This window comes from Temnothorax longispinosus, chromosome 7 (assembly GCF_030848805.1).
Source record: "Temnothorax longispinosus isolate EJ_2023e chromosome 7, Tlon_JGU_v1, whole genome shotgun sequence".
Classification (NCBI taxonomy): domain Eukaryota; kingdom Metazoa; phylum Arthropoda; class Insecta; order Hymenoptera; family Formicidae; genus Temnothorax; species Temnothorax longispinosus.
Genome location: NC_092364.1, coordinates 14,677,700 through 14,701,195, shown reverse-complemented (window position 1 = coordinate 14,701,195; position 23,496 = coordinate 14,677,700). Strand labels below are relative to the sequence as shown.

General features: G+C 37.8%; 1 protein-coding gene and 1 long non-coding RNA gene across 7 annotated transcripts in view; both read right to left on the bottom strand.

Moving 5' to 3' along the window:
• Positions 1 to 1,170: 1,170 nt before the first annotated feature.
• The window catches only part of LOC139815708 (probable chitinase 10), a 38,054-nt gene continuing 15,728 nt past the window's right edge, over positions 1,171 to 23,496 (bottom strand). The window contains exons 3-8 of one of the 6 annotated variants that reach the window (XM_071782795.1): positions 17,978 to 18,115; positions 17,476 to 17,894; positions 16,018 to 16,497; positions 15,514 to 15,802; positions 13,609 to 14,560; positions 13,138 to 13,279 (exon numbers count right to left, since the gene is read on the bottom strand). In XM_071782795.1, coding sequence (XP_071638896.1) covers positions 14,238 to 14,560; positions 15,514 to 15,802; positions 16,018 to 16,497; positions 17,476 to 17,894; positions 17,978 to 18,115 — 1,649 coding nt within the window. In that variant the 3' untranslated portion in view covers positions 13,138 to 13,279; positions 13,609 to 14,237. The other 5 variants (XM_071782799.1, XM_071782794.1, XM_071782793.1 and 2 more) reach the window with 5 other exon arrangements.
• On the bottom strand, positions 19,759 to 22,214 carry LOC139815710 (uncharacterized). The gene is made up of 3 exons (XR_011732812.1): positions 21,673 to 22,214; positions 20,710 to 20,880; positions 19,759 to 20,251 (listed from the first exon to the last, which is right to left on the bottom strand). It is a non-coding gene; the product is annotated as an uncharacterized lncRNA (long non-coding RNA).

Genomic DNA, 23,496 nt, shown 5'->3' with positions numbered 1-23,496 from the left:
GCCTTAACGGTTTTTGTCACGTCGTTGATACCATCTGCAATTGGAGGATCCACCGTCCCGCGAGAACAAAGTACAATCCGAACAAGAGTGAAGTCGGATTAAGCCATTATCAGTTATCTTCGTTGACACTATCAAATAAATAGTGGCTTCAACGATGATGCTACGCGGTTGCTGAAGGACGACACGCCTTGGAGGTGAAATCGTGGAAAATTCTCGCTCGCGAGAAGCAAAGCCAGGTGAAGAACAAAAAAACGGAGAACGGGAACAGGCGTGCACGAATTGCACGATAATCCCTTTCGCATATAATAGGTCCCGTATTTAATTTGAATAATAACTCCTTGAATTCCTGATATTTCTGTGCTGATACCATACGTGGATAGCACCGCGGTCACCGCGGTCGCATCTCAATCTATATCATTGCTGCGTATTAAAATGAAGCTACCGTAAACTTAAAGCAATGCGATCTGAGAATATGTATATATGTCTTGGAAGTGCACGACACTCGTTTTTATTGAAAACAATGGATTTTGCGATCGCAAGCCGCTTGTCCAGCACTCATTGACGAACAAACTACCGATGGAATCAAAGTACAAGTAATGGCGACATTATCTCCGTTCAATCCGACATAGAACAGACTGCTGTTGCGTTATCTTGTCGCGAACGTGCTCGGAAAATCAGTGGCCCCACTCTTTGCCTCTTTCCCTCAAAACGTAGCTGCGGCATGCATATATGTGCGATAACGTCGCTTTATACGATTTTTAGTCTTTCCCGTGGAGCCGAATGGACTTGTATCTTTATTTCTATGGCCGAAGATTTCTAACATCAGTAGTGTACACGAAACATCTATATTATTCCTATTATATGATTTTTTGCAATTAAATATAAAAGATTAGTATTTTGCGCTAATTATGTCACGATTTTTTGCTCGAGTTAAAAGACAGTGTATTTAAAAAAAAATTGGAGCTAAGTGTTTCATAGAGGTCTTTCTATACAGACTTGAATTCAGTTATATGTATAAATATATATCTTAAAATTAAATTTAGAAAGACACTGTTTTACGAAACAGTTTTTCATATCTTTGAAAAAATTTAGTAGCATGAACTATGAGTATATCATATTCTTTTGGATACAATGAGATTATATATATAAATACAATAAGATTATATAAATTGAATTGAATTTAACATACCGAGATGTCAATACATGTTTTACTTCGATAAAGTATTTTATTTAATGATAATATTATTGAATAAAAAGAAATATTATACTTAATAATACTATAGAGACTCCGCCGACACGTAGCCCGTAGGAATGGCCACATTAAACTCGTTTTCTCTCTGCCCGAATATTTATGGGCCAGTATATACCACTCGATAACATCGTCAATATCGACAATATTTGATTCAATCATCGTTGTTGTCGGGGTTGTTGGTGGTGGGATGTATATTGGTCTTGATGATGTAGTGGATTCGTATATTGGACGTTCTGTGGTAGTTGTGGAATCGATGTCGGTTTGGCTGACGTCGATTACAACCGCTCCTAATAATCATAAGAAATAGTATTAAAATGTTATTAAAAAATCATAAGTAAAAAATACTATTTTAATATTTATAATCTATAATCTATAATACTGTAATCAATATTTATAATTTTTTTATATAATAGACTCCAAACTTTATATTTTTCTACATATATTGTATATATCGTTGAAATATTTTTCTGTTTTGAAAATGATATTAACATCTACCTTCTGTAATGGGACACAGTGGGCCCTTCGGATAATTCCTCAAAACTCGATTCATTGTTCTCAATAGCGGACTAGGCTCGCAGCCGCATCTGTTTTTGAAGTCGTCCAGTCCTAAGGCCCAAACCATACCACCGCCGAGACCAAATTTTTTTATCAGTTCTGCCTTCAGTTTGATTTGTTGAGCGTCGTCGAAGCTCACCCACTGATCATCTTTGTAGGCATAAGGGCCAATTCTTCTGTCTTTATCCTGAACGACTGTCCATCCCTTCTTCAACGTTCTTTCACATATCTGTCATAAAAGCAAAAGACTAGATATTTATTTACTCCTGGAATAAATATATATACATCTTTTAGAATATTAAAAATTAATAACTTTTTATTTGCAGCTATTAATTAATGCAGAATTAATATTTTCGTATATGCATTTTATTACAAATTTATTTGATGATTTTTTAATATTTATTTAGACTTTTATTTTTTAATATTTCTTTTTTGGACATGAATTTACCTCGTAATATGACAAGAAACCTGTTGCATTGGTCGCCTCTCCAGCTTCGCCGCCGCCATTGGTTGGCGCGTTTAATCCGTGTACGTTTCTCTCCGCAAGTGAAAATGATCGGCCGTACAATGGGGTGCCCATGACAATGCTCCTGGGTGGTGCACCCTTTGAGATCCAATAGTTGATCGAATAGTTAGCATTCAAGTAGTAGACTCATCGTCCGAATGATAATATAAAGGCGCAACATGACCGGTACGTTTGTCCCATTGTCCGTGATAGTCGTACGCCATGACGGCGATCCAGTCCAAATACTTGGCCAACGCCGGGACGTCGTAACCTTTGTCAATTGCTAGAATGCTCGGCGAGACCGCTGCCGAGAGAAGCAATCCTTTTGGCTTGAATTCAACGCTTAATTTCCGCAATATAGCTGCAAAGCTCTCTTTATCCGAATCTGGACCCTTGTTGCAATTTGCCTGTTGCCAAAATTTGAAAAGAATTGTTAATAACTGAAAATAATTGTAAATAACTAGCATGCCCCGCGGCTTCGCTCGCGACCTCATATGCATGGTTCTCATACGCGTAGCTTTTGCTATTTTTTAATTTTTAATATTACAAACTTATATTTTGGAAATAAAGCATTTTTGCATATAATATGCCGTACTTCAATTTTGTGTCAATACCGCCGGCATTAACATTTCCCGAGCATCAATTATTTCCCGAAAAATTGAAAAAATTTCGGATACCGGTTCCCAAAATAATCGGTAACGAAAAACTATGGAGTTTATAGCACTCCCCGGAAAATTCTACCCTTGTTTTATATACAATTCTTTAAAATTCGATCAATTATTTCCCGAAAAATTCGAAAAACTTTTGTTAAGTACCGGTTTCCAAAAAGATCGGTAACGAAAAATTATACACTTTATGGCACTCCCCGGGAATTTCCCCAAAAATTCGAAAAATTTTTTATACCGGCTTCCAAAAAGATCGGTAATGAAGAATTATACACTTTGCAGCACTCACCTGAAAATTCTACCCCTGTTTCATATACAATTCTTTGAGATTCGGTCAATATTTCCCGAAAAATTAAAGAAACCGGTTTCCATAAAACCGGTAACGAAAAACTATACGCTCTATCTATAACACTCCACGGGAAGTTCTACCCCTATTTTATATACTTTTGGTAAAAATTCGGTCAAATGGTTTCCGAGATCATAGCGGACAAAAAAAGGCTACAAACTCTGTCTCTTTATAATAATAGTATAGATAGTATAGATTTGCAAGATTATATACAAAAAGTACGAAAAACAGAACTTCAAATAAAGATATAAAATACTATCTAAATTTTATATTTAAATTTTAAAATATTATATTCAAAATATTTCCAGAGAGATAAAATAAAGAAAAAAAAACACGAAAAAAAAAAGACGATGATAAATAAAAACTCTAACGCTTGCATTAATATTATTAGAGTCTGTCAAGTAAGAACGTGGTCGGCTTAATTTATAGAAAAATTGAGTTAGCAAAATTTTGAAATACATAGATACATTCTATTTGATTAGAGCTAATAAGATGCAATTATATTAATAATGTGTCCAGTCACCATCGGCGTCGATAATTGACTGACATTTTCGAGGCATATTTTGCACTATCCGTGCGGCAAGGATCTCCATATCTCCAACGAATCTCTCAAGATAATTGCTTTAAACTGATCGAATATTTGTCTTTCACGAAGCTTATGCTTAATATATGCCCAAACATTTTCGATCGGATTTGCATCGGGCGACTGTGATGGCCAATCCAATTGATTGATGCCAAATTGCTCCTTTCACTCAGTACAGAGTCTGCTCCGGTGTTTCGGATTATCCTCCTGCAGGATCTAGTCTTCATTTTTTTTCCCCATAAATCACGAGTTGGCACAAGGCCTTTTTATAGATTTCCAACATTTTGTCTGCATTCAGATTGTGTGTAAACACGTAATACAGCTTCGAAGCGCGACGCGTACGCGGCACTCATGCGACGCCTATGCTCTGTTCTGGCAAAACTTTAACGACAACTGAGCTTTTCTTCGCAAAGCATCAAGGAGAAAAGTATCCTTTATCGACTCACGCAAAAATCAAAAGTAAGCTTTTACCAACTGCGAGTTATAGCGACCACGTTCTTACTTGACAGACTGTAAATAAAAAAAATTGCGCTCACCTGCCAGCAAACAGGATACTCCCAATCCAAGTCCAATCCGTCGAAGCCGTATTTTTCGATAAACTGAATGGCATGATTGATGAATTTCTTCCTAGCGGATGGACTATTCACCAATCGGCTGTATCCATGCACTATGCTAAAAATTCACCTTCTTTACATCAGATACGTCTTAAAATGCGATACGCCGCATGCAGCAAAATACGCTCGAGAAACAGCTGTAGGGTCTGTAGATAAATTCGTCAGGTCGCTACAAGATTCTCTCACTTTCAATTAGAATATAAATGTCTGGTTTAATTTTTTGTCTTTTAATCTTCTCTTTTCAAATAACAAAAGGAAGATTAGTTTGTAAACATAATTCTTACTTGATTTTTTTTACAATTTGCGAAAACTTTGAAGGTAAAATAAAAGACAAGCTCGGAGGGTTGCGTTCAGAAATTCAACCTGGGTAACTCTATATATAATTTACTAAGCTATAATTTACGTCACGTATATGCCCTGTGCCTGGGCGTAATTCATGAACGCACCCTAATATTTTAAATTGATGCAACCTTTTGGCAACAATCCGCTAAATTAAAACATTAACTGACTTATATTTAGGATTACCTTGCACAAATTACCATCTGGCGGCGGTCACTTTGTCAACACTAAAATCACCATTGATCTATGACGACATGGTGCTGTTATTGTGGAAAGCGCTCCGCGGGCAGGAAAACTTTATTTGATCTAGCCCTAACGGTTTTCAACACGTCGCATTGACACCACGTGCAGTTGGAGGATGCACTGTCCCGCGGGAACAAAGTACAAACCGAACAAGAACGGATTCGGTTCAAGTTACTATCGGCTATTTTCATTGATCCTACGACACTGTCAAACAGATACTGGCTTTAGCGATAACGCCACACGGCTGCTGAAAGACACGCCTTGGATGTGGAATTGTGGAAGGCGCTCGTTCTCGCTCGCGAAAAGCAAAACGAGGAAAAGAACAAAAAAGCGGAGACTAAGAACTGGTATAACATACACGATATTGCTTTTCGCACAATAGGTATTCCCCTATTTAATTTGAATGATAACGCCTGGGATTTCTGTGCTGATAAGTGGATGGCACCGCGGTCACCATATGTCACCAAATCTATCAGCGAATCAAGCTGCATATTAAAGCGAATGTAAATACAGTGCTATCCGAAAATATGTTGTACATATGTATATTTCGGAAGTGCGCGGCGCTCGTTTTTATTGAAAAGAACAGATTTTGTGGTCGCAAGCCGCTTGTCAAACAGTCACTGACAATTACCGATGCAATCAAAGCACACAAAATGACGAGATTATCTCCGTTCAAACCGACACAGAACCGACTGCTGTAGCGTTATCTTGTTGAACATAAATCTGTAACCCCACTCTTTGCCTCTTTCCTTCAATCACAATTATCAATGACATAGCTGTGGTATGCATGTATGTGCGATAACTTTACTTTAGACGATTTTTAAGGCCCCCGCACAATGAAAAATATAAAAAACAAGGAAGAAATATTAGCGATTAGAAATAAGAAATTAGGAATGAAGCTGGTGTAGCATTAATATATACGGCTTCCGATAGGTTAAAAATCTATTGCCTGTGTTATTCCCTGTTTCTGTTGCCAGTATTTTTCATCGTGCATTCAACTTTATTCTTGATTCTTCAGTCCCAATCGCTAATATCTGTTCCTTGTATTTTTTATTGTGCGGAGGCCTTTAGTCTTTTAATGGAATCGAATAGATTTGTATCTTCATTTCTATAGCCGGAGATTTCTAACACCAATAGCATACACGAAACATCTATATTACTCCTATTATATAATTTTTTGCAATTAAAGATGAAAGATTAGTGTTTTGCACTAATTATGTTACGATTATTTGCCTGGAATTAAGAGACCATGTATTATAAAAAGAAAATTTGGAGCTAAGAGTTTCGTAGAGATCTTTCTATATATAGACACAGACTTATATATTTAGTTATATGTATAAATATATATCTTAAAATTAAATTTAGAAAAACAATGTTTTAAAACAATTTTCCATATTTTGAAAAAATCTACTAGAGTGAACCATAATATACCATATTCTTTTTGGATACACAATAAGATTATATAAATTTAATAAAATTTAACATTCCGACATGTCAATACATGTTTTACTTCGATATAGTATTTTATATAGTATTTTATATAACATTTTATATAATATTTTATATAGTAATTTATGTAATATTTTATATAGTATTTTATTAAATAATAGTATTATTGAATAAATGGAAATTATTATATCTACCTAATAATAATATAGAGGCTTCGCCAACATATAGCTCGTAGGAACAGCCGCATTAACAGCCTCCTTTTCGCTTATTTATGGGCCAGCTCTGCCTGCTTCAAAAATTTAGTTCTTTTAAATCCCCTCTTTTTTCCATGCAAACTTTCTTTCAATTATTATATATTTCCCTTTGTATCTGTCTTACCTTCCAAGTTAGGTCACTGTCAATATTTTTCTCCTTTATCTTCTTTTTAACCATAACTGTTTTTTTCTATTCCTTACCTTTCAGTTTCTTTGTAATCATATTTGTTCCTCTTCTTGTTCAGAACTTGCTTTAATTTCTATGTGGACTTTTTTTGTAACATTTCTTCCACCATTTCTTCTACAGCATCTCTTTTTTGGACCTCCTATTTTTTTATCACAATATTATTAGTTTTCTTATTTCTCTTTCTTATTTAAATTAAAAATGCAAGAGAAATTCCTCTTACATTTTTAATTTTTAAAATTCTCTATTGCATGTAAATACGCGCCAATGTGAGATGTACAAAATGATGTTTGACGAGTAAAAAAAAGATATACAGGAATTGAATATGTTTTTTTTTATTTAACGGACGTATATGTTTCTTTATTTAACAAGTAATAGGCTCGTTAAATGTACAAATTAAATGTTACATTTTTTTATATAAACAACATGTTCACCAAGATTATGTATTAAAACATGACTGATAAATTCGGCATATTATAAAATAAAGTATATACAGTAATAATATATTAAGAAAGTAATTATCACATTGGCACATTTATTTCTTTACACAAACCACTGAACTGTGTAATCTAGTGTTTCGACACATTAGTGAATGTGTGTGGTTGATTTAAAATGGATCACTTAACATTTCTTATATACATATATATCCTGTATGCATGTTATATATTTCTATAGTGATTTTCAATTTTAATATTTACTTAACAGCAAATCAATTTTATTATTAAGTTCGACCAGTACAATGCCTTTTATATCTTCTACAATATATATTTTCTTCATACCTCGGTCGAAAGTACGTACTTTCGTCCCTAATAGCAGGGACGAAAGTTTAACATTTACTCCCTGTGAGAAGTACACGCGCGCTCTCTATAACTTTAAACCTTAACGCCCTTTAACCTTAAAAATAGTCATCAATATTGTTCTGTCAATATGTCATCTGATGAATCCGTAGACGAGGAAGAAGTTATACGAAATTTCGATGCTTCCCGACGATCCGCGTCTCGTTCCCCGGCCGGAAGACGCGATCCCGACGACGGACGGCTTATCGATCGTCCTGGCGTGCGAATCCGCGCGACACACGTGCACACACATACCAACGGTCACCCCGTTGGCACGCACGTGAATTTATTTTTACAAAATATGACAAGACTTGACTCTTGGAATGTATTTGATGCCTGCCCCCCCGACCAGCAGCACTCGCTTCGCTCGTGCCGCAAATGTCGGGGGCAGGCATCAAAAACATGCTTATTAACATTTAAAGTTAAAAAAAGTAAAATTAATAACGTACTTTCGACCGGCTATGAAGAAAAATCGTATACACTACGCGGGCCAAAAGTTGAAATCTCGGTCCTGCTCGTCATGATGCCCTCGGCTTCGCCTCGGGGCATCATGACGCGCAGGGCCGAAAATTCAACTTTCGGCCCTTGTAGTGTAATATACTATTATATATGACATTCCTTTCCTTTATACACTAATTAGCTTGATCTAATTAAATTTATTGATGCTACGAAAGCAGAGACTAATTCTTTTGTCATATATTTCAGTGTATTCGAGTGTAAGAAGATTTTATATTTGGAACGAAAATAATAGACCTGCGATATATTCAGTTAACTGAATGAGTTCTCTCTGTGATTCTATACGCAGCCCCGATCTGGAGCGAGGAGCTGCAGGCGTCTAACAGGCAACAAAGGCTCCTACATCGAGTATTACGCGTTGTCGCCTCTAGAACAATCATGTCATACCGCACGGTATCATACGAGGCGGCGACGCTGCTTGCAAGGATACCACCCCTGCATTTACACGCGGCTTTTCTCCGCCGAGTCTATCTACGCCTTTGCGAATTAAAAGAGCTGGGCACTTTTACAAAGGATTCTCCGAAAGAGGAGCGTGCAGTTGAGCGGTTAGAGCTCCATAGGCAGTGGGCTGAACACATCCGGGACCAACGTTTGCCCGGAAAACGAACGAGAGACGCTATCGCTCCCCATTTTGATGCGTGGCTGAATAGGCGCACGGGCTTTCTCACCTACAGGATGACCCAGATTTTGACGGGTCACAGATGTTTTTCCACCTTCCTTAACAGAATTAGAAAGAATGATAGTCCGGTGTGTAAGTATTGCGGCGCCGCAGAGGACTCGGCTGAACATACGCTTTCCGTATGCCCTGCTTTCTGGGGTGTCGAAAGAGGCGAACTCACCGCGGTTCTGGGTCAGGACTTGACCTTGGTTGCGGTCGTGGAGGGGATTTGTGATAGAAGGGAAGCCTGGAAGGCGTTCGCGACTTTCGCGGAGCGAATTATGTCAAAGAAGGAGGAGGACGAGCGCAGGAGACAGCTGGATGTCCCCGATGGAGCTGCGGATGAGGACGATGTGTGACAATGTCCTTTGTGACTTTGTTCTTTATTTTGTACTTGCAAATTAGTATTTAAATTAGGATTATTAAATTGTGGCGTGCGTCACCTTTACGGTGAGTTAGCGGGACTGTCGGGGATTTCCTGGGGCGCCCTTCGGGGGTGGTTGGGCGCCGGTCGGCCGCGGGCTTGCCTCCCTTGGGGTCCGGTGCGTCGCTGTGTGCGTGCCTGGAGTCGGAGTTGGTTTGCCATGCTACGGGGGAAAAGCGGAAGTGCGTCCCGCCACCGCTTTGCGCCGACTCTTGGATACGCTTGGCGACGTTCCCGGATCCCTGGGGGGTTGGTTGCCTGGGGGCGGTCGGCGCCTGCCACTCCTCTGGGGGTCGTCGGGGACTCCGTTTCCCTCTTGTGTCGGCATTGCGGTTGCCTTTACCTAGATATCAGAGGGACGGTTGCCTCTGGCTGTGGAATCCTCCTGGGGTTGGCCGGCCGTGGCTTGCCGCTCGCTACTGTTTCGGGCTCCTGCCCTACTGGAAACAGTGGGTGCTGGAAGCCTTTTGTAGCGGCGGACCCCTGTGGGTCGTCCCCTGGTGGGTCTCTGTGGTTTTGTTCCCGCGCCCTCCCCCTGGGCTCTCTCTTTCGGGGTGGGCCTAGGGGAGGGGCGCGGTTATGCTCTCGTCAAGAGCCTTTTGCCTTGACTAGAGTCTGTGGATCCGATGGTTGTCGGATCCTTTTTATTGGTGATGGGTCGCTGTTTTTCCCCAAATGTTAACGGGCTCGTCTGACTTTTCGTTGGCCGAGCCCGAGTCTTGTTTCGCGTGGAACCTCTCTACCCGGGTAGGAGGTTTCTGTTCGTTATGTTCGTGCACGTCTACATGACCATGTACGAATTCCTGGGGATGTGGACTCTCCTGGTGAAACGGTTTCCGTAGCCAATGAAGAATTCCCCGATGATGTGGCTGCAATCGCAGCCTCCATCATGGGGCTTTCCGAGGCAGTCGTGTATAGAGGCGTTCGTCATACTATTCGACTAAAAAACCTGCTTCTGCTTGGAGATAAGCATTCCCCATTTAGACCTCCCGTGTGTCTCTAATATGGTTTACGTTGTCTGTCGCCTCGAGCGTGGGGCTGTTGTGGCACGTGTAGTAGTACCTCGTGTGTCCCGCGTGTCGCAATTGTAGTCCGTCGTCTTGTGTTTAGGGGAGAGAGTTTTTGGTGGGTGCAAGCCCCACATATCCCAGAGACCAGTCCCTGGAGAATGCGCGAGGCACTTTCTCTCTTCCTCCGAAACAAAAAAAACTGAATGAGTTAATCTGAACTTGTTGGAATTATATCTCACTGACATAGATATATAGATGCACTGCAAATGCAAATGTGTTATTTAGCTAAAACTCTTCTGACACATTTCTTGCCGTTTTAAATCACGTTAAACATTTGACACAATTGAACGTATTAACTTTTAATTTAATACGGTTAAAGGTGTTAAATGACGTAACTTAAAACGCCCAAAAATGTGTAAAAAGAACTGCAGTCAAATGTTTATTTTTAGACGTTTATGCGTATAAAACTAATACACTTGGATTTGCAGTGCGGCAATTACAGATTTAAAGGAAAACAGGATGTGAATATTTTCAGACATTGTATTTCATTCATAAGTTAAACTTTTAAGTTATTGGGTCAGGGCTTGGGTGACCAATGAGACCACTTTTTAATTTCGTTATATAAGGCATCTCCAGGACTCAGAGTTTTCGAAACTTGTCGGTGACCTAACAGTTTATAGTCGGGCGCGATCTTTCCGGCTTTGACGCCGAGCTCTATGATCTTTCGCGCGGCACGTAATTGCGGTTTCGGCGGTACAGTCAAATTGAATCCACCGATGAAAGAAATGTCGATACTTTTGCTATTATAACCGCGGGCATGGGCACCGACGTAGTTCCAGCTCCTGCCAACATATGCGAAGCCGTCACCTCCGACGAGAAAATTATAGCCGATATCCGAAAAATTGTAATCTTTGAAATGCGTATACTGAACAAATCTCACTTGGAATGCACACTCTGATAGCGTGGTACAGAATGCTGCCACAGTGTGATTAATAATTACATATAATACTGGCAGCTTCATTTTTGTTAGAGGTTCCAAAGGCGGCTCCGCATTCCATTCATCCCTCTCGACAAAGCATAACAAAGTGTCTGTTCCATTATTATCTGAAAGTCATGAAAACATAGTACATATCATACGAAACGGCGATCCAATCCACTTGCCGCGTTAATAGCGGGATGCAGGTGTAGTCCCGGTCGACGGCGATCTTGCTCGCCGAGACCGCGATGGATAACAGGAGTCCTTGAGATGTGAACGCCTCGCTGATATCTTCGAGAAGTCCTATGAAGTTTTTGCTGTCCTGCTGAGGACCGCGGCTACAATCGCCCTGTCCGAGATATTTGTTTTTTAATTAATTTCCATAATTAGTGTCCCTAGCCTAGCATTTGGGATCTACTGATAAACAACAAATTTTACTAAAGAAGAACTGTGTATATTTGAAAAATAATTTCTTTTTGTTAAGCTTTTTCTCTAAATCAAAACTAAAATGTCTCCTTTGAATGTTCCGAAGTATCTTTAATAATTCATGTGTTGAAAGAATGGTTATAATTATACTGAAAAGAAGAGAGAAGATATTTCGGTTTAGCCGCCAGTATACCGGAAACTCCCAATCAAGATCCAGACCGTCGAATCCGTACTGCTCGATAATTCTTATGACATATCCGACAAAATTTCTTCTATTCGACCGCGGGCTACCAACCAATCTGTTATACTTGTCGTCCTTTGAGTCGTTCCATCCACCTAGACCGAGCAACACCTTAAGGGGATAGCCTAGTCAGAAAAGTTTTTTTTTGCTTAAAATACTCCCTAATATCTGTAGAATACGGGGCTATATTTGGTTTTTCGAAATTCGAACGGTAAATCTACCGATCGGTAGATCGAGCCTTTTTCCGAGCAAGTATGTGAGCACGCAGTTGCCGCTCAGGTACCCTTTGACGCGCAGTAAGCCGTAACGGTTTTATGGGTTTTATGGGTTATATGGTCCAGAAATTGCCGATTGACTGACCTAAAGCCGTAAGTTCCCAAAAAAAATTATTTATTCAACTTTTTTTCTTATACATATTTTTGTACCGAAAACTTTAAACGCGTTTTTCTCGATGTTTTTTAAATTGGTGTGCACGATTACTCAAAAACTAATAAACGGATTGACTTAAAACTTAACATACTTTGAAAATACATAATTATCTTCTATATGAATAGAAAATTATTTTTAAAAAATTGTTTTAAAAAATTTTATTGGCCATTTTTACCGACTCTTTTATGTGAGAAATCGGTTTTCTTTTTTAAATTGCTGTAAAAAATAAAATTTTTAATTTTTTAAATTTTGTGTCTATTTATATATAGCAAATGTGGGTATATAGATCACAAAATCATTTGAAATTTTCAGATTGGATCATCTTTGCGATCCAGAGACTGCACACCGATTTCGTGCTTTGAATTAAGACGCTCAACAAGATCTGCTATATCTTTTGTTTAAATAATTTTTTTTCATGAATAAAATTTTTCTGTATTGTCTAAGAGTTATATTAATGTGCAAAAAAAGTTTTAAATTGATTGCAATTGTAGATTCTGAATACAACAGTTTTAAAACATCACTTTTTTCGGGCGCTTGACTAGGCTACCCTTTTAAGGGGGGAGCCTCGTGTATAAACAGCACTTTTTTAAAGATTTTATTACAAAAAAGTGGGAGTAATTATTGAATTCAAATAAAATACATTGTAATATTTAAGTTTTAATGTACAAGAAAAAATTTTTTTGTTGGAAAAAGAAAACAAAATGGCAACGCTACAGCTGCTTAAAGTTGGCTCCTCGAGTTTGCGCCGGGGAACGCTCAGGTCCTTGCAATTATCTGAAATCAACGAATTAAATTTTTTCCATTAAAATAAGATATTTAGTACTTCATGAACCGAAATTTAGTAAAAAAAAAAAACAAAAAATGAAAAATTGGGGACATTTAAAAAAATTTATTCAATTTTCTGTTTTAAACAAATCGTTAAAAACTATATTTATTATAAAAATTTTAATATATTTTTAGGTTCATGAAGTATACGATACATATACAAATATCTCTACAAAGTTTCAAGTTGATCGGCCATTAACTTTTTGAGTTATATTCCCCAGCGCGAAAAAAAAAGCGTTTTGAGAAAAACGCGTTTAAAGATAGTGACTTATATTTACCTAAGCTTAATCTGCGATGCCAGGGCCGTAAAATAATCCTTCCTCTTCTAGAAAAACATCTAATTGTGCTGCATTTTCCTTTTTTCGAGCAGTCCTAGCCTTTTTTGTCGCTTTTTGTGATCGTCGATCTTGCCTCTTTACTCGATTCTTATCATAAGTATCTGCAGGGTCTTAGGGACCTTTAGGATTTGATTTAGGCTTTGAAACTTTGGAAATATATTCTTCAGATGGTACATGAATTTTTCAAACCATAAAAAAAAATGCAAAAAAAAAAATTTTTACACGAGGCTCCCCCCTTAACGCCGTTTTTTCTTCTAACTTTCGCCGCTTTGTTAAGAAAACTTTTATAGACGTCGACGGAGTCATCGATATTTAAGAGAAATGTCTCCGCGTTTAGCGTAGTGAAGGCATATACGATGTGTGTGCAAAGCTGCTTGTCGATGTCTTTGGGAGTGAATCTGCCGAAGCTTACCCGCCTCCAAGCCCAATTCGTATAGTAACAAACACCTTTTTTTCTTTTATATTCTTTGCGAGTCTAAATCTCGGCGATAGGCTGCTCTAAGAAATCGACAGAATAAATCTTGCGTTTTTTTCAAAACGCTTTACGTTTGTATTAAAATGATCAAAGTCTATTCATCGCGATACGTCTTGACGTTGAGTGGTATTGCACTTGGTGTTCTCCGGGTAGTCGCATCGGTTTTCGTTCCAGTAGAGTCCAGGTGGACAGGACTGTTCCGAGATCTTGCCAAAGTTGCACAGATAATACTTGGTGCAGTCGTTTTTGTGCAGTATGAATAAATGTCCTCCGCAATCTGCCGCGGGTAGTAGACTGGCTTCGATCTCAATGGTATCGTCAATGTCTGATTCAATCGTCGTTGTAGTCGGGGTTGTTGCTGGTGGGATGTAGGGGAGACCGGGGCACCATGAGCCACGAGGTACCATGGGTCATTGACTATTTAGGGTAATCCAGAATGTTTAAGTTGAATCAATTAATATTATTAGTGGTATATTAGTAGTAATTGATTCATGCTGTGACAGTTATTTCGTTGCCCATACTTCGTATCGAGATGGCAGTCATCAAAGTCCGTAATCTCGAGACGCACGTGACATAAATGGTTTTCGTGATGCGTAAATTTCTTTTTAACTATTTAGAAATGTTTTAATATTGTTTTTGTAGTAAAATATACACGTACTAAAAATTAGGTGCAACTTTCTACCATTTTTTGAAATTTTACTGCACTACAGATAATCATGTATCATTTATTTTTTTTATTACGTTTCACCTTTTTCTATAAAGGGGATGCTGGAGACAGGTCTGTTTTACCGCGATATTTTCAGACACACAAATCTTTTGATTGATTTCACCGAATTAAAAATTTTTTGTCCAGAATTAAAGTATGGACGATAACGAAGACGGCAAGCACCAATTGCGTATGAAAAACGAAAAAAAATTAGAAAATTACAGTTTTATTTTCGATTCTGCGGTCGACTCATGACAACATTTGCTGCAGATAAAAGTTTTAGACTGTGTACGTATACAAAAACCTTGCAGCCGTCACGGAAATACAATGAAGAAGAATCCTGTGCTTGCAGAAATGAGCTGTGAGCTTTAGTATAAGAGAAAAGTATGTTAGAAAATTTCATATGCACATGTTACGCGTCTCCTCGAATTCAGCCAAAAACATACGGATCAGTATAACGGGTAGCCCTAGAGCAGGCGCTCTGTATGTATGTGTAAGAATCGGTGAGCACTTCTTTATCGACGCCTAAAAAATACTATTTCATAAAATATAATCAATATTTATACTTTTTTTATATAATAGACTCCAAACTTTATATTTTTCTACATATTGTACATATCATTGAGATATTTTTCTATTTTTAAAAAATTATATTAACATCTACCTTCTGTAATGGGACACAGCGGGCCCTTCGGATAATTTCTCAAAACTCGATTCATTGTTCTCAATAGCGGACTAGGCTCGCAGCCGCATCTATTGTTGAAGTCGTCCAGATCTAAGGCCCAAACACTACCACCGCCAAGACCAAGTTTCTTGATCAGTTCTGCCTTCAGTTTAATTTGTTGAGCGTCGTCGAAGCTCACCCACTGAAGACCTTTGTAGGCATAAGGGCCGATTCTTCTGTCTTTATCCTGAACGACTGTCCATCCCTTCTTCAACGTTCTTTCACATATCTGTCATAAAAGCAAAAGAATAGATATTTATTTACTCCTAGAATAAATGTACATTTTTGGGATATTAAAAATTAATAACTTTTTATTTGCAGCTATTAATTAATGCAGAATTAATATTTTCTTATATGCATTTTATTAGAAACTTATTTGATGATTTTTTAATATTTATTTAGATTTTTATTTTTTTAATATTTCTTTTTTGGACATGAATTTACCTCGTAATATGACAAGAAGCCTGTTTCATTGGTCGCCTCTCCAGCTTCGCCGCCGTCATAGGTTGGCGCGTTTAATCCGTGTACGCTACTCGCCGCAAGTGAAAATGATCGGCCGTACAATGGGGTGCCCATAACAATGCTCCTGGGTGGTGCACCCTTCGAGATCCAATAGTTGATCGAATAGTTAGCGTTCAAGTAGTACATCTCATCGTAGTACATCTCATCGTCCGGATGATAATATAAAGGCGCAACATGACCGGTACGTTTGTCCCATTCTCCGTGATAGTCAGACGCCATGACGGTGATCCAGTCCAAATACTTGGCCAACGCCGGGACGTCGTAGCCCTTGTCAATCACCTGCATGTCCGGCGAGACCGCTGCCGAGAGAAGCAATCCTTTTGGCTTGAATTCAGCGCTTAATTCCCGCAATATAGCTGCAAAGCTCTCTTTATCCGAATCTGGACCCTTGTTGCAATTTGCCTGTTGCCAAAATTTGAAAAAAATTGTTAATAATTGAAAATAATTATAAATAATTTGCAAGATTATATACAAAAAATACGAAAAACAGAGATTCAAATAAAGATATAAAATACTATCTAAATTTTATATTTAAATCTTAAAATATTATTCAAAATATTTCCAGAGAGATGAAATAAAGAAAAAAAAAACACAAAAAAAAGGACGATGATGAATAAAAACTCTAACGCTTGTATTAATATTATTACAGTCTGTCAAGTAAGAGCGTTGTCGGCCTAATTTATAGAAAAATTGAGTTAGCAAAATTTTGAAATACATAGATACATTCTATTTGATTAGAGCTAAGATGCAATTACATTAATAATGTGTCTAGTCACCATCGGCGTCGATAATTGACTAATATTTCCGAGGCATATTTTGCACCATTCGTGCGGCAAGGATCTCCATATCTCCAACGAATCTCTCAAGATAATTGCTTTAAACTGAATATTTGTCTTTCACGAAGCTTATGTTTAATATATGCCCAAACATTTTCGATTGGATTTGCATCGGGCGACTGTAACGGTCAATCCAATTGATTGATGCCAGGTTGCTCCTTCCACTCAGTACAAAGTCTGCTCCGGTGTTTCGGATCATTATCCTCCTGCTGGATCCAGTCTTCATTTTTTTTTTATAAACCACGAGTGTGCAGATAGTAACAAGGCCTTTTTACAGATTTCCAAAATTTTGCCCGCATTCAGATTGTGTGTAAACACGTAATACAGCTTCGAAGCCCGACGCGTACGCGGCACTCATGCGACGCTTATGCTTTGCTGTGGCAACACTTTAACGACAACTGAGCTTTTCTTCGCAAAGCATCAAGAAGAAAAGTATCCTCTATCAACTCATGCAAGAATCAGGAGTATAGCTTTTACCAACTGCGAGTTATAGCGACCACGTTCTTACTTGACAGAATGTAAATTTAAAAAAAATTGCGCTCACCTGCCAGCAAACAGGATACTCCCAATCCAAGTCCAATCCATCAAAACCGTATTTTTCGATAAACTGAATGGCATGATTGATGAATTTCTTCCTAGCGGATGGACTATTCACCAATCGGCTGTACTTGTCGCCGGCGGAGTCATTCCATCCGCCCAGCGCGAGGAGCACCTTAAGACCCCGCTTTTTATACGCTACCACCCGCTCGTAGAAACGATTGTCGTAGTCCGCCCAGGAGTCGTTCGCCATAATCGCCAGCTCGGAATAATCTAGCACTGCGAAGCCGTACACGATATGCGTGCAAAGAGTGTGATCGATGTGTTCCGGCAAATAACGGCCGATTCCACGACGGTACCAGGCCCAATTTGTGAAGTAGCACACAACCTTGTAGTAGCCGGATAACGGGGATACCTTGTCGGGATCTATAATCGGCGAGATCGTGATAACATAGCGCTTGCTTTATGTTGCGCTTGCAAAATAAAAATTTTTCCAGATAGACAATTACCCTCGAGCGATGAGGTTGGAATTTCCGGGGAGACCGATGCGGTCTGGTGAACCGATATAGGTACTACAACAGCTAGAAGTATTAAAGTTATAACGCACGATAAAACCGCACGTTTCCACGTCCAGAGCCATTGCGTCACTAGAATAATTATAAAAAGCTGTATTAGAACGTTTGTTTCACGAGCTACTTATTAATATCGTTTGATGAAATTCATACACAATTAATATGACGAGTAGCAAGTGTGTACGAGAGGAGTATTATAATTACATTAATTAAGTTTCTCACGTAAAGCATTATAATTCTTATTTGGTGTCAATTTTCTGTTATTCTATTCACAATCAAGTAAACAATTTGCGGCATGCAATATCTCTAATATATGCCAGATAGCATAACACATATATATTGTAAAGTCAAAATAGCTCTTTTATATTTAGCTCTTGTGGCGCGACTAAAGTGTAACAATTTTAAATCTAAAATATTGTCGATATTAAACTATATTCTAGAATAGTATGACAAAGACCATTGGTCAAAGTATTTAATGATATTCGTGACATTAAAATTACTTTTAAAAATTGTTGCAGTCTGAACGGTTCTCTGATAACATGATTATATTTTATGTAGAAGAAAAAATGGCTGTTCTTCCGAAAACCCCCATGCTCTGACAGGTCAACATATGGCTTTGACGGTTTGTAAATAGGTTTCTTTCAGATAAAAAAAGACATGTACTAAAAGGAAGAAATTATCGAAACTACTTCAAAATAGATAAAGATTGTACATCATTGATTCTTATCGCATTACTATCGCAGAACTATCAGTACTATCTAACTAGAGATAAAAAGTCAAATCGACGTCAATGCATCGATGAATGATTGATGTCGAATACTGATTGATATTTCTGTCATCTGTGGATGTGTGGAGCCAGATGAAAGACAATAAAAATCTTACAAAAATATTTGGAATTGTTTAATTGACGTAAAAAACAAGTATGATGACAAAGATATGAATCAGTATTTCACATCGACTATTTATCAATGCATCGACATCGATGTCGATTCAACTAATCGTTTCAGACTCAGCCAGATCAAATTCTCTTTGTTTTACATGTAAACATTGTTGCTTATTACGTACCCACGTATGTTTACATGTACCACGAAATGTTTACGTGTAAAACAAAGAGAATTTGATTCTATAATGTTTTTGAATTTATCAGATTAAAATCAGTGTCCGCAAGTAATCATTGCGTTCTACTAATATATTTAAATTTTTCAAGATGAATATTGATTCTTTAATGTTTAGATACACAACATATTTATTACACACGTTTTCAAACTAGTTTGAAAGAGTTGAAAGTACATTTTATTTTATCAGGAAAGAAGAGTTTTGTTATGATGATATCAATAAAAAATATTTACATTATATCTATATTCAATTTATAGCATATTTAGCATATTTACACTATAATGCAATTTAGCGGGTCGCGATTTATTATTTCTTATATAAAATTGTTGTTACCCTAAAATCCAAAAACATATAAAGGATCTGTACTTTTTAGTTATCCGGCGATTTTATGCTTAAACATATCTATGTATACTTACGTATAAAGAATGAAGTATAAACTAAAAGCAACGGGTGCGTTGCACGATTATTACCTTTATTTAATTTAATATTTTGCTGAAAAATGCATCTGTTTATATCTCCGTTATCCTTATTCGTCGTCAAATTCGAGGTATTGTCGGAGACGTTGGTGTCAGATTTACTCGCATCTTGAGTCGGACTAGATGTATAAACGACATGTTTTACATGAATGGTAACCGAACCACTGTAGTTGACCTCACTACCCAGATGCACATTCCTCGAATCTTTCACGCGGACGTCACTGAAATTCGACGAATCGGGGTTCGGAAGGGCGATGTAACCATTCGTGGTATCGAATGCTTAATGCTGCTGGACGATGGTCGATACCGGCGGATTCATGATCCAGCCGTCGGCGCCGCTTTCCTCGACATCCGTCTCCTCTTCTTCATTATCGTCGTCTATAACGTCACTGCACTGCGTAGAGGAATCTCCAACGCTATCATTGTCCGAAGCTACGACCGCCATTTCCTTCGCCGAACATCCAGCCTCGCCGCGAAACCTGTCGACCGCATGACCCTCGGCAGACGCCGCAACAGTACGCACCATTATTCATGTGGTCCTGCTCCTTCTGACACTGGTTATTACCGTCGAGCGTTTGATGCTGCTGTTGCATCAATGTTACAATATCCATGCGCTACGCTGAAAATTCACCTTCTTTATATCAGATACATCTTACGCTCGCCGAGAAAACTACAGGATCTTTAAATAAATTCATCAAGTCGCTACAAAATTCTCTCACTTCCAATTAGAATATAAATGTCCGGTTTAATTTTTTGTCTTTTAATATTCTCTTTTCAAATAACAAAAGAAAGATCAATTTGTAAACATAATTCTTATTTGATTTTTTTTACAATTTGTGAAAATTTCGAATGTAAAATAAAAAACAAGCTCGAGAAACATCAGGGCTGCGTTCAGAAATTCAACCTGGGTAACTCTAAGCTGTAGTTTACGTCATGTATATTATAGCATTAGAATTACTTAGGTGGGCCTGATCGTAATTCCTGAATGCACCCTAATATTTTAAATTGACGCAATCGGTCGGCAACAATCCGCTAAATTAAAAGATTAATTGACTTATATTTAGGATTACAAATTACCATCTGGTAGCGGTCACTTTGTCAACACTAAATTCACCATCGATTTGTGACGACATGGTGCTGTCATTGTGGTAAGCGCTCCGCGGGCAGGAAAACTTTATTTTATCTGGCCCTAACGGTTTTCAACACGTCGCATTGACACCACCTGCAGTTGGAGGATGCACCGTCCCGCTGGAACAAAGTACAATCCGAACGGTGGTTTATTCGCGACTATGTGAGTCAAAATAAACCTCATTTTAAAACTTCTAATTTCATACACTTTCATAGTCGACTAAATTCATTAATGAATTTCTCAAAATGATTGTATATCTCAAATCGAATAAATAATCAATAATAAAAAAGAGGCGAATGAAAATAGTCCAATTATTTTCTTAGCGTAGTACAGAAGAGCTTCAGATGTGGCAACGTCGCAACATTCATGTAAACAAATGGTTGCACGTGTATCGTTCGGAGCAATAAACTTAGAGGTTAATTTTATTTAAGTGCAACATTTACTTTTATATCATGAACGAACAACCGCGTTTTAACCTATGCAACTCGCGTTATGAATTCAAAGCGCGACGTTGCCACATATCCGAAGGTTTGTGATCACAGTGAGGAATGGACTGAAATCGATGTCTTTTAACTAATTTTGTGAACATTCTATACGGTTGAGATTGTTGGCTTTGGTACCATATGATTCGGAAGACACTCATCCTCTGTTTTTATTCTAATTTTCAACCTGATCTGTCTTTTCTATAATTTACTACCATCAATTTATCTCAAAATTACGGTCTCTCACGCGTCGTCCGCCATAAACGCAATGCTTAAGATAGGGAAAAAAGCATATTTTTAGACAATAATATCTCGGAAACTACACGGTCAATCCATTTCAAATTTAGCATGAAGATTCGTCAGTTGCTTAATTACTTTTACTGAAAAAACTGCATCGATCTGTTTTCATAGGTTATATGGACATACCACCTTTTTTCATTGATCCTACGACACTGTCAGACAGATACTGGCTTCAGCGATAACGCCGTACGGCTGCTGAAAAACACGCCTTGGATGTGGAATCGTGGAAGGCGTTCGTTCTCACACTTCTCACTTGCGAGAAGCAAAACGAGGAAAAGAATAAAAAAGCGGAGACTAAAAACTAGTACAGCTAGCAGCAGGAAATTGCCTTTTGCATAATATAGGTATTCCCCTATTTAATTTGAATGATAACGCCTGGGATTTCTGTGCTGATAAGTGGATGGCACCGCGGTCACAATGTCGACAAATCTATCAGCGAATCAAGCTGCATATTAAAGCGAATGTAAATACAGTGCGATCCGAAAATATGTTGTACATATGTATATTTCGGAAGTGCGCAACGCTCGTTTTTATTGAAAAGAACAGATTTTGTCGCTAGCCTCTTGTCAAACAGCCACTGACAATCGAATTACCGTTGCAATCAAAGCACGCGAATTGACGGCATTATCTCCATTCAAACCGGCACAAAACAGACTGCTGTAGCGTTATCTTGTTGAACGTGAACGGAAATCTGTGACCCCACTCTTTGCCTCTTTCCTTCAATCACAGTTATCAGTGACGTAGCTGTGGCATGCATGTATGTGCGATAACGTCGCTTATTAAACGATTTTTAAGTCCCCATAATGAAAAATATAAGGGACAAGGAACAGATATTAGCGATTAGAAATAAGAAATTATAGGAATAAAGCTGATGTAGCATTAATGCACGGCTTCCGATAGGTTAAAAATCTATTATGTAACACGTGCATGGAAAGTGGCCCATTGCGCACGCTACGCGTGCGTGATAGACCACTTTCCACGCACTTGCAACATAAAATAGGATGTCGTGCGTAAAGATAAAAATCTGTGTGTAACTCGCCTTCGGCTCATGCGTATACTCCGCACCCGGGAATTTTCATCTTACAGCACTTGTTGCACAAATAACTATTGCCTGTGTTATTCCCTGTTTTTGTTGCCTGTATTTTTCATCGTGTATTCAACTTTATTCTTGATTCTTTAGCCCTAATCGCTAGCGATATTAATATCTGTTTTTTGTTCCTTATATTTTTCGTTGTGCGGAGGTCTTTAGTCTTTTAGTGGAATCGAATAGACTTGTATCTTCATTTCTATAGCCGGAGATTTCTAACATCAATAGCATACACGAAACATCTATATATTACTCTTATTATATAATTTTTTGCAATTAAAGATGAAAGATTAGTGTTTTGCACTAATTGTGTCACGATTATTTGCCTCAAATTAAGAGGCAGTGTATTATAAAAAAAATTTGGAGCTGAGTTTCGTAGAGGTTTTTCTATATGTAGACACAGACTTATATATTTGTTATATGTATAAATATATATATCTTAAAATTAAATTTAGAAAAGCAATGATTTAAAACAATTTTCCATATTTTGAAAAAATCTACTATAATGAACCATAATAATATACCATATTCTCTTAATTAGCCCGTTCTTTCCACGTGTGGACATCCAACAGAGCCTCATCACTCCAATATACCATATTCTTTTTGGATGCAATGAGATCATATAAATTTAATTAAATTTAACATGCCGACATGTCAATACATTTTTTACTTCAATATACTATATTTTACATAGTATTTTAAATAGCATTTTATATAATATTTTATATAATATTTTATATAGTATTTTATTAAATAATAAAAAGATAAATACGTTTATTGACTCCCCTCAGGGTTGCAAGGCGTTTTGTAGGGACGTTCCCAACCCTTTTTCCATTCTCATCCAATACTACCCTTTCTCGGGCGGC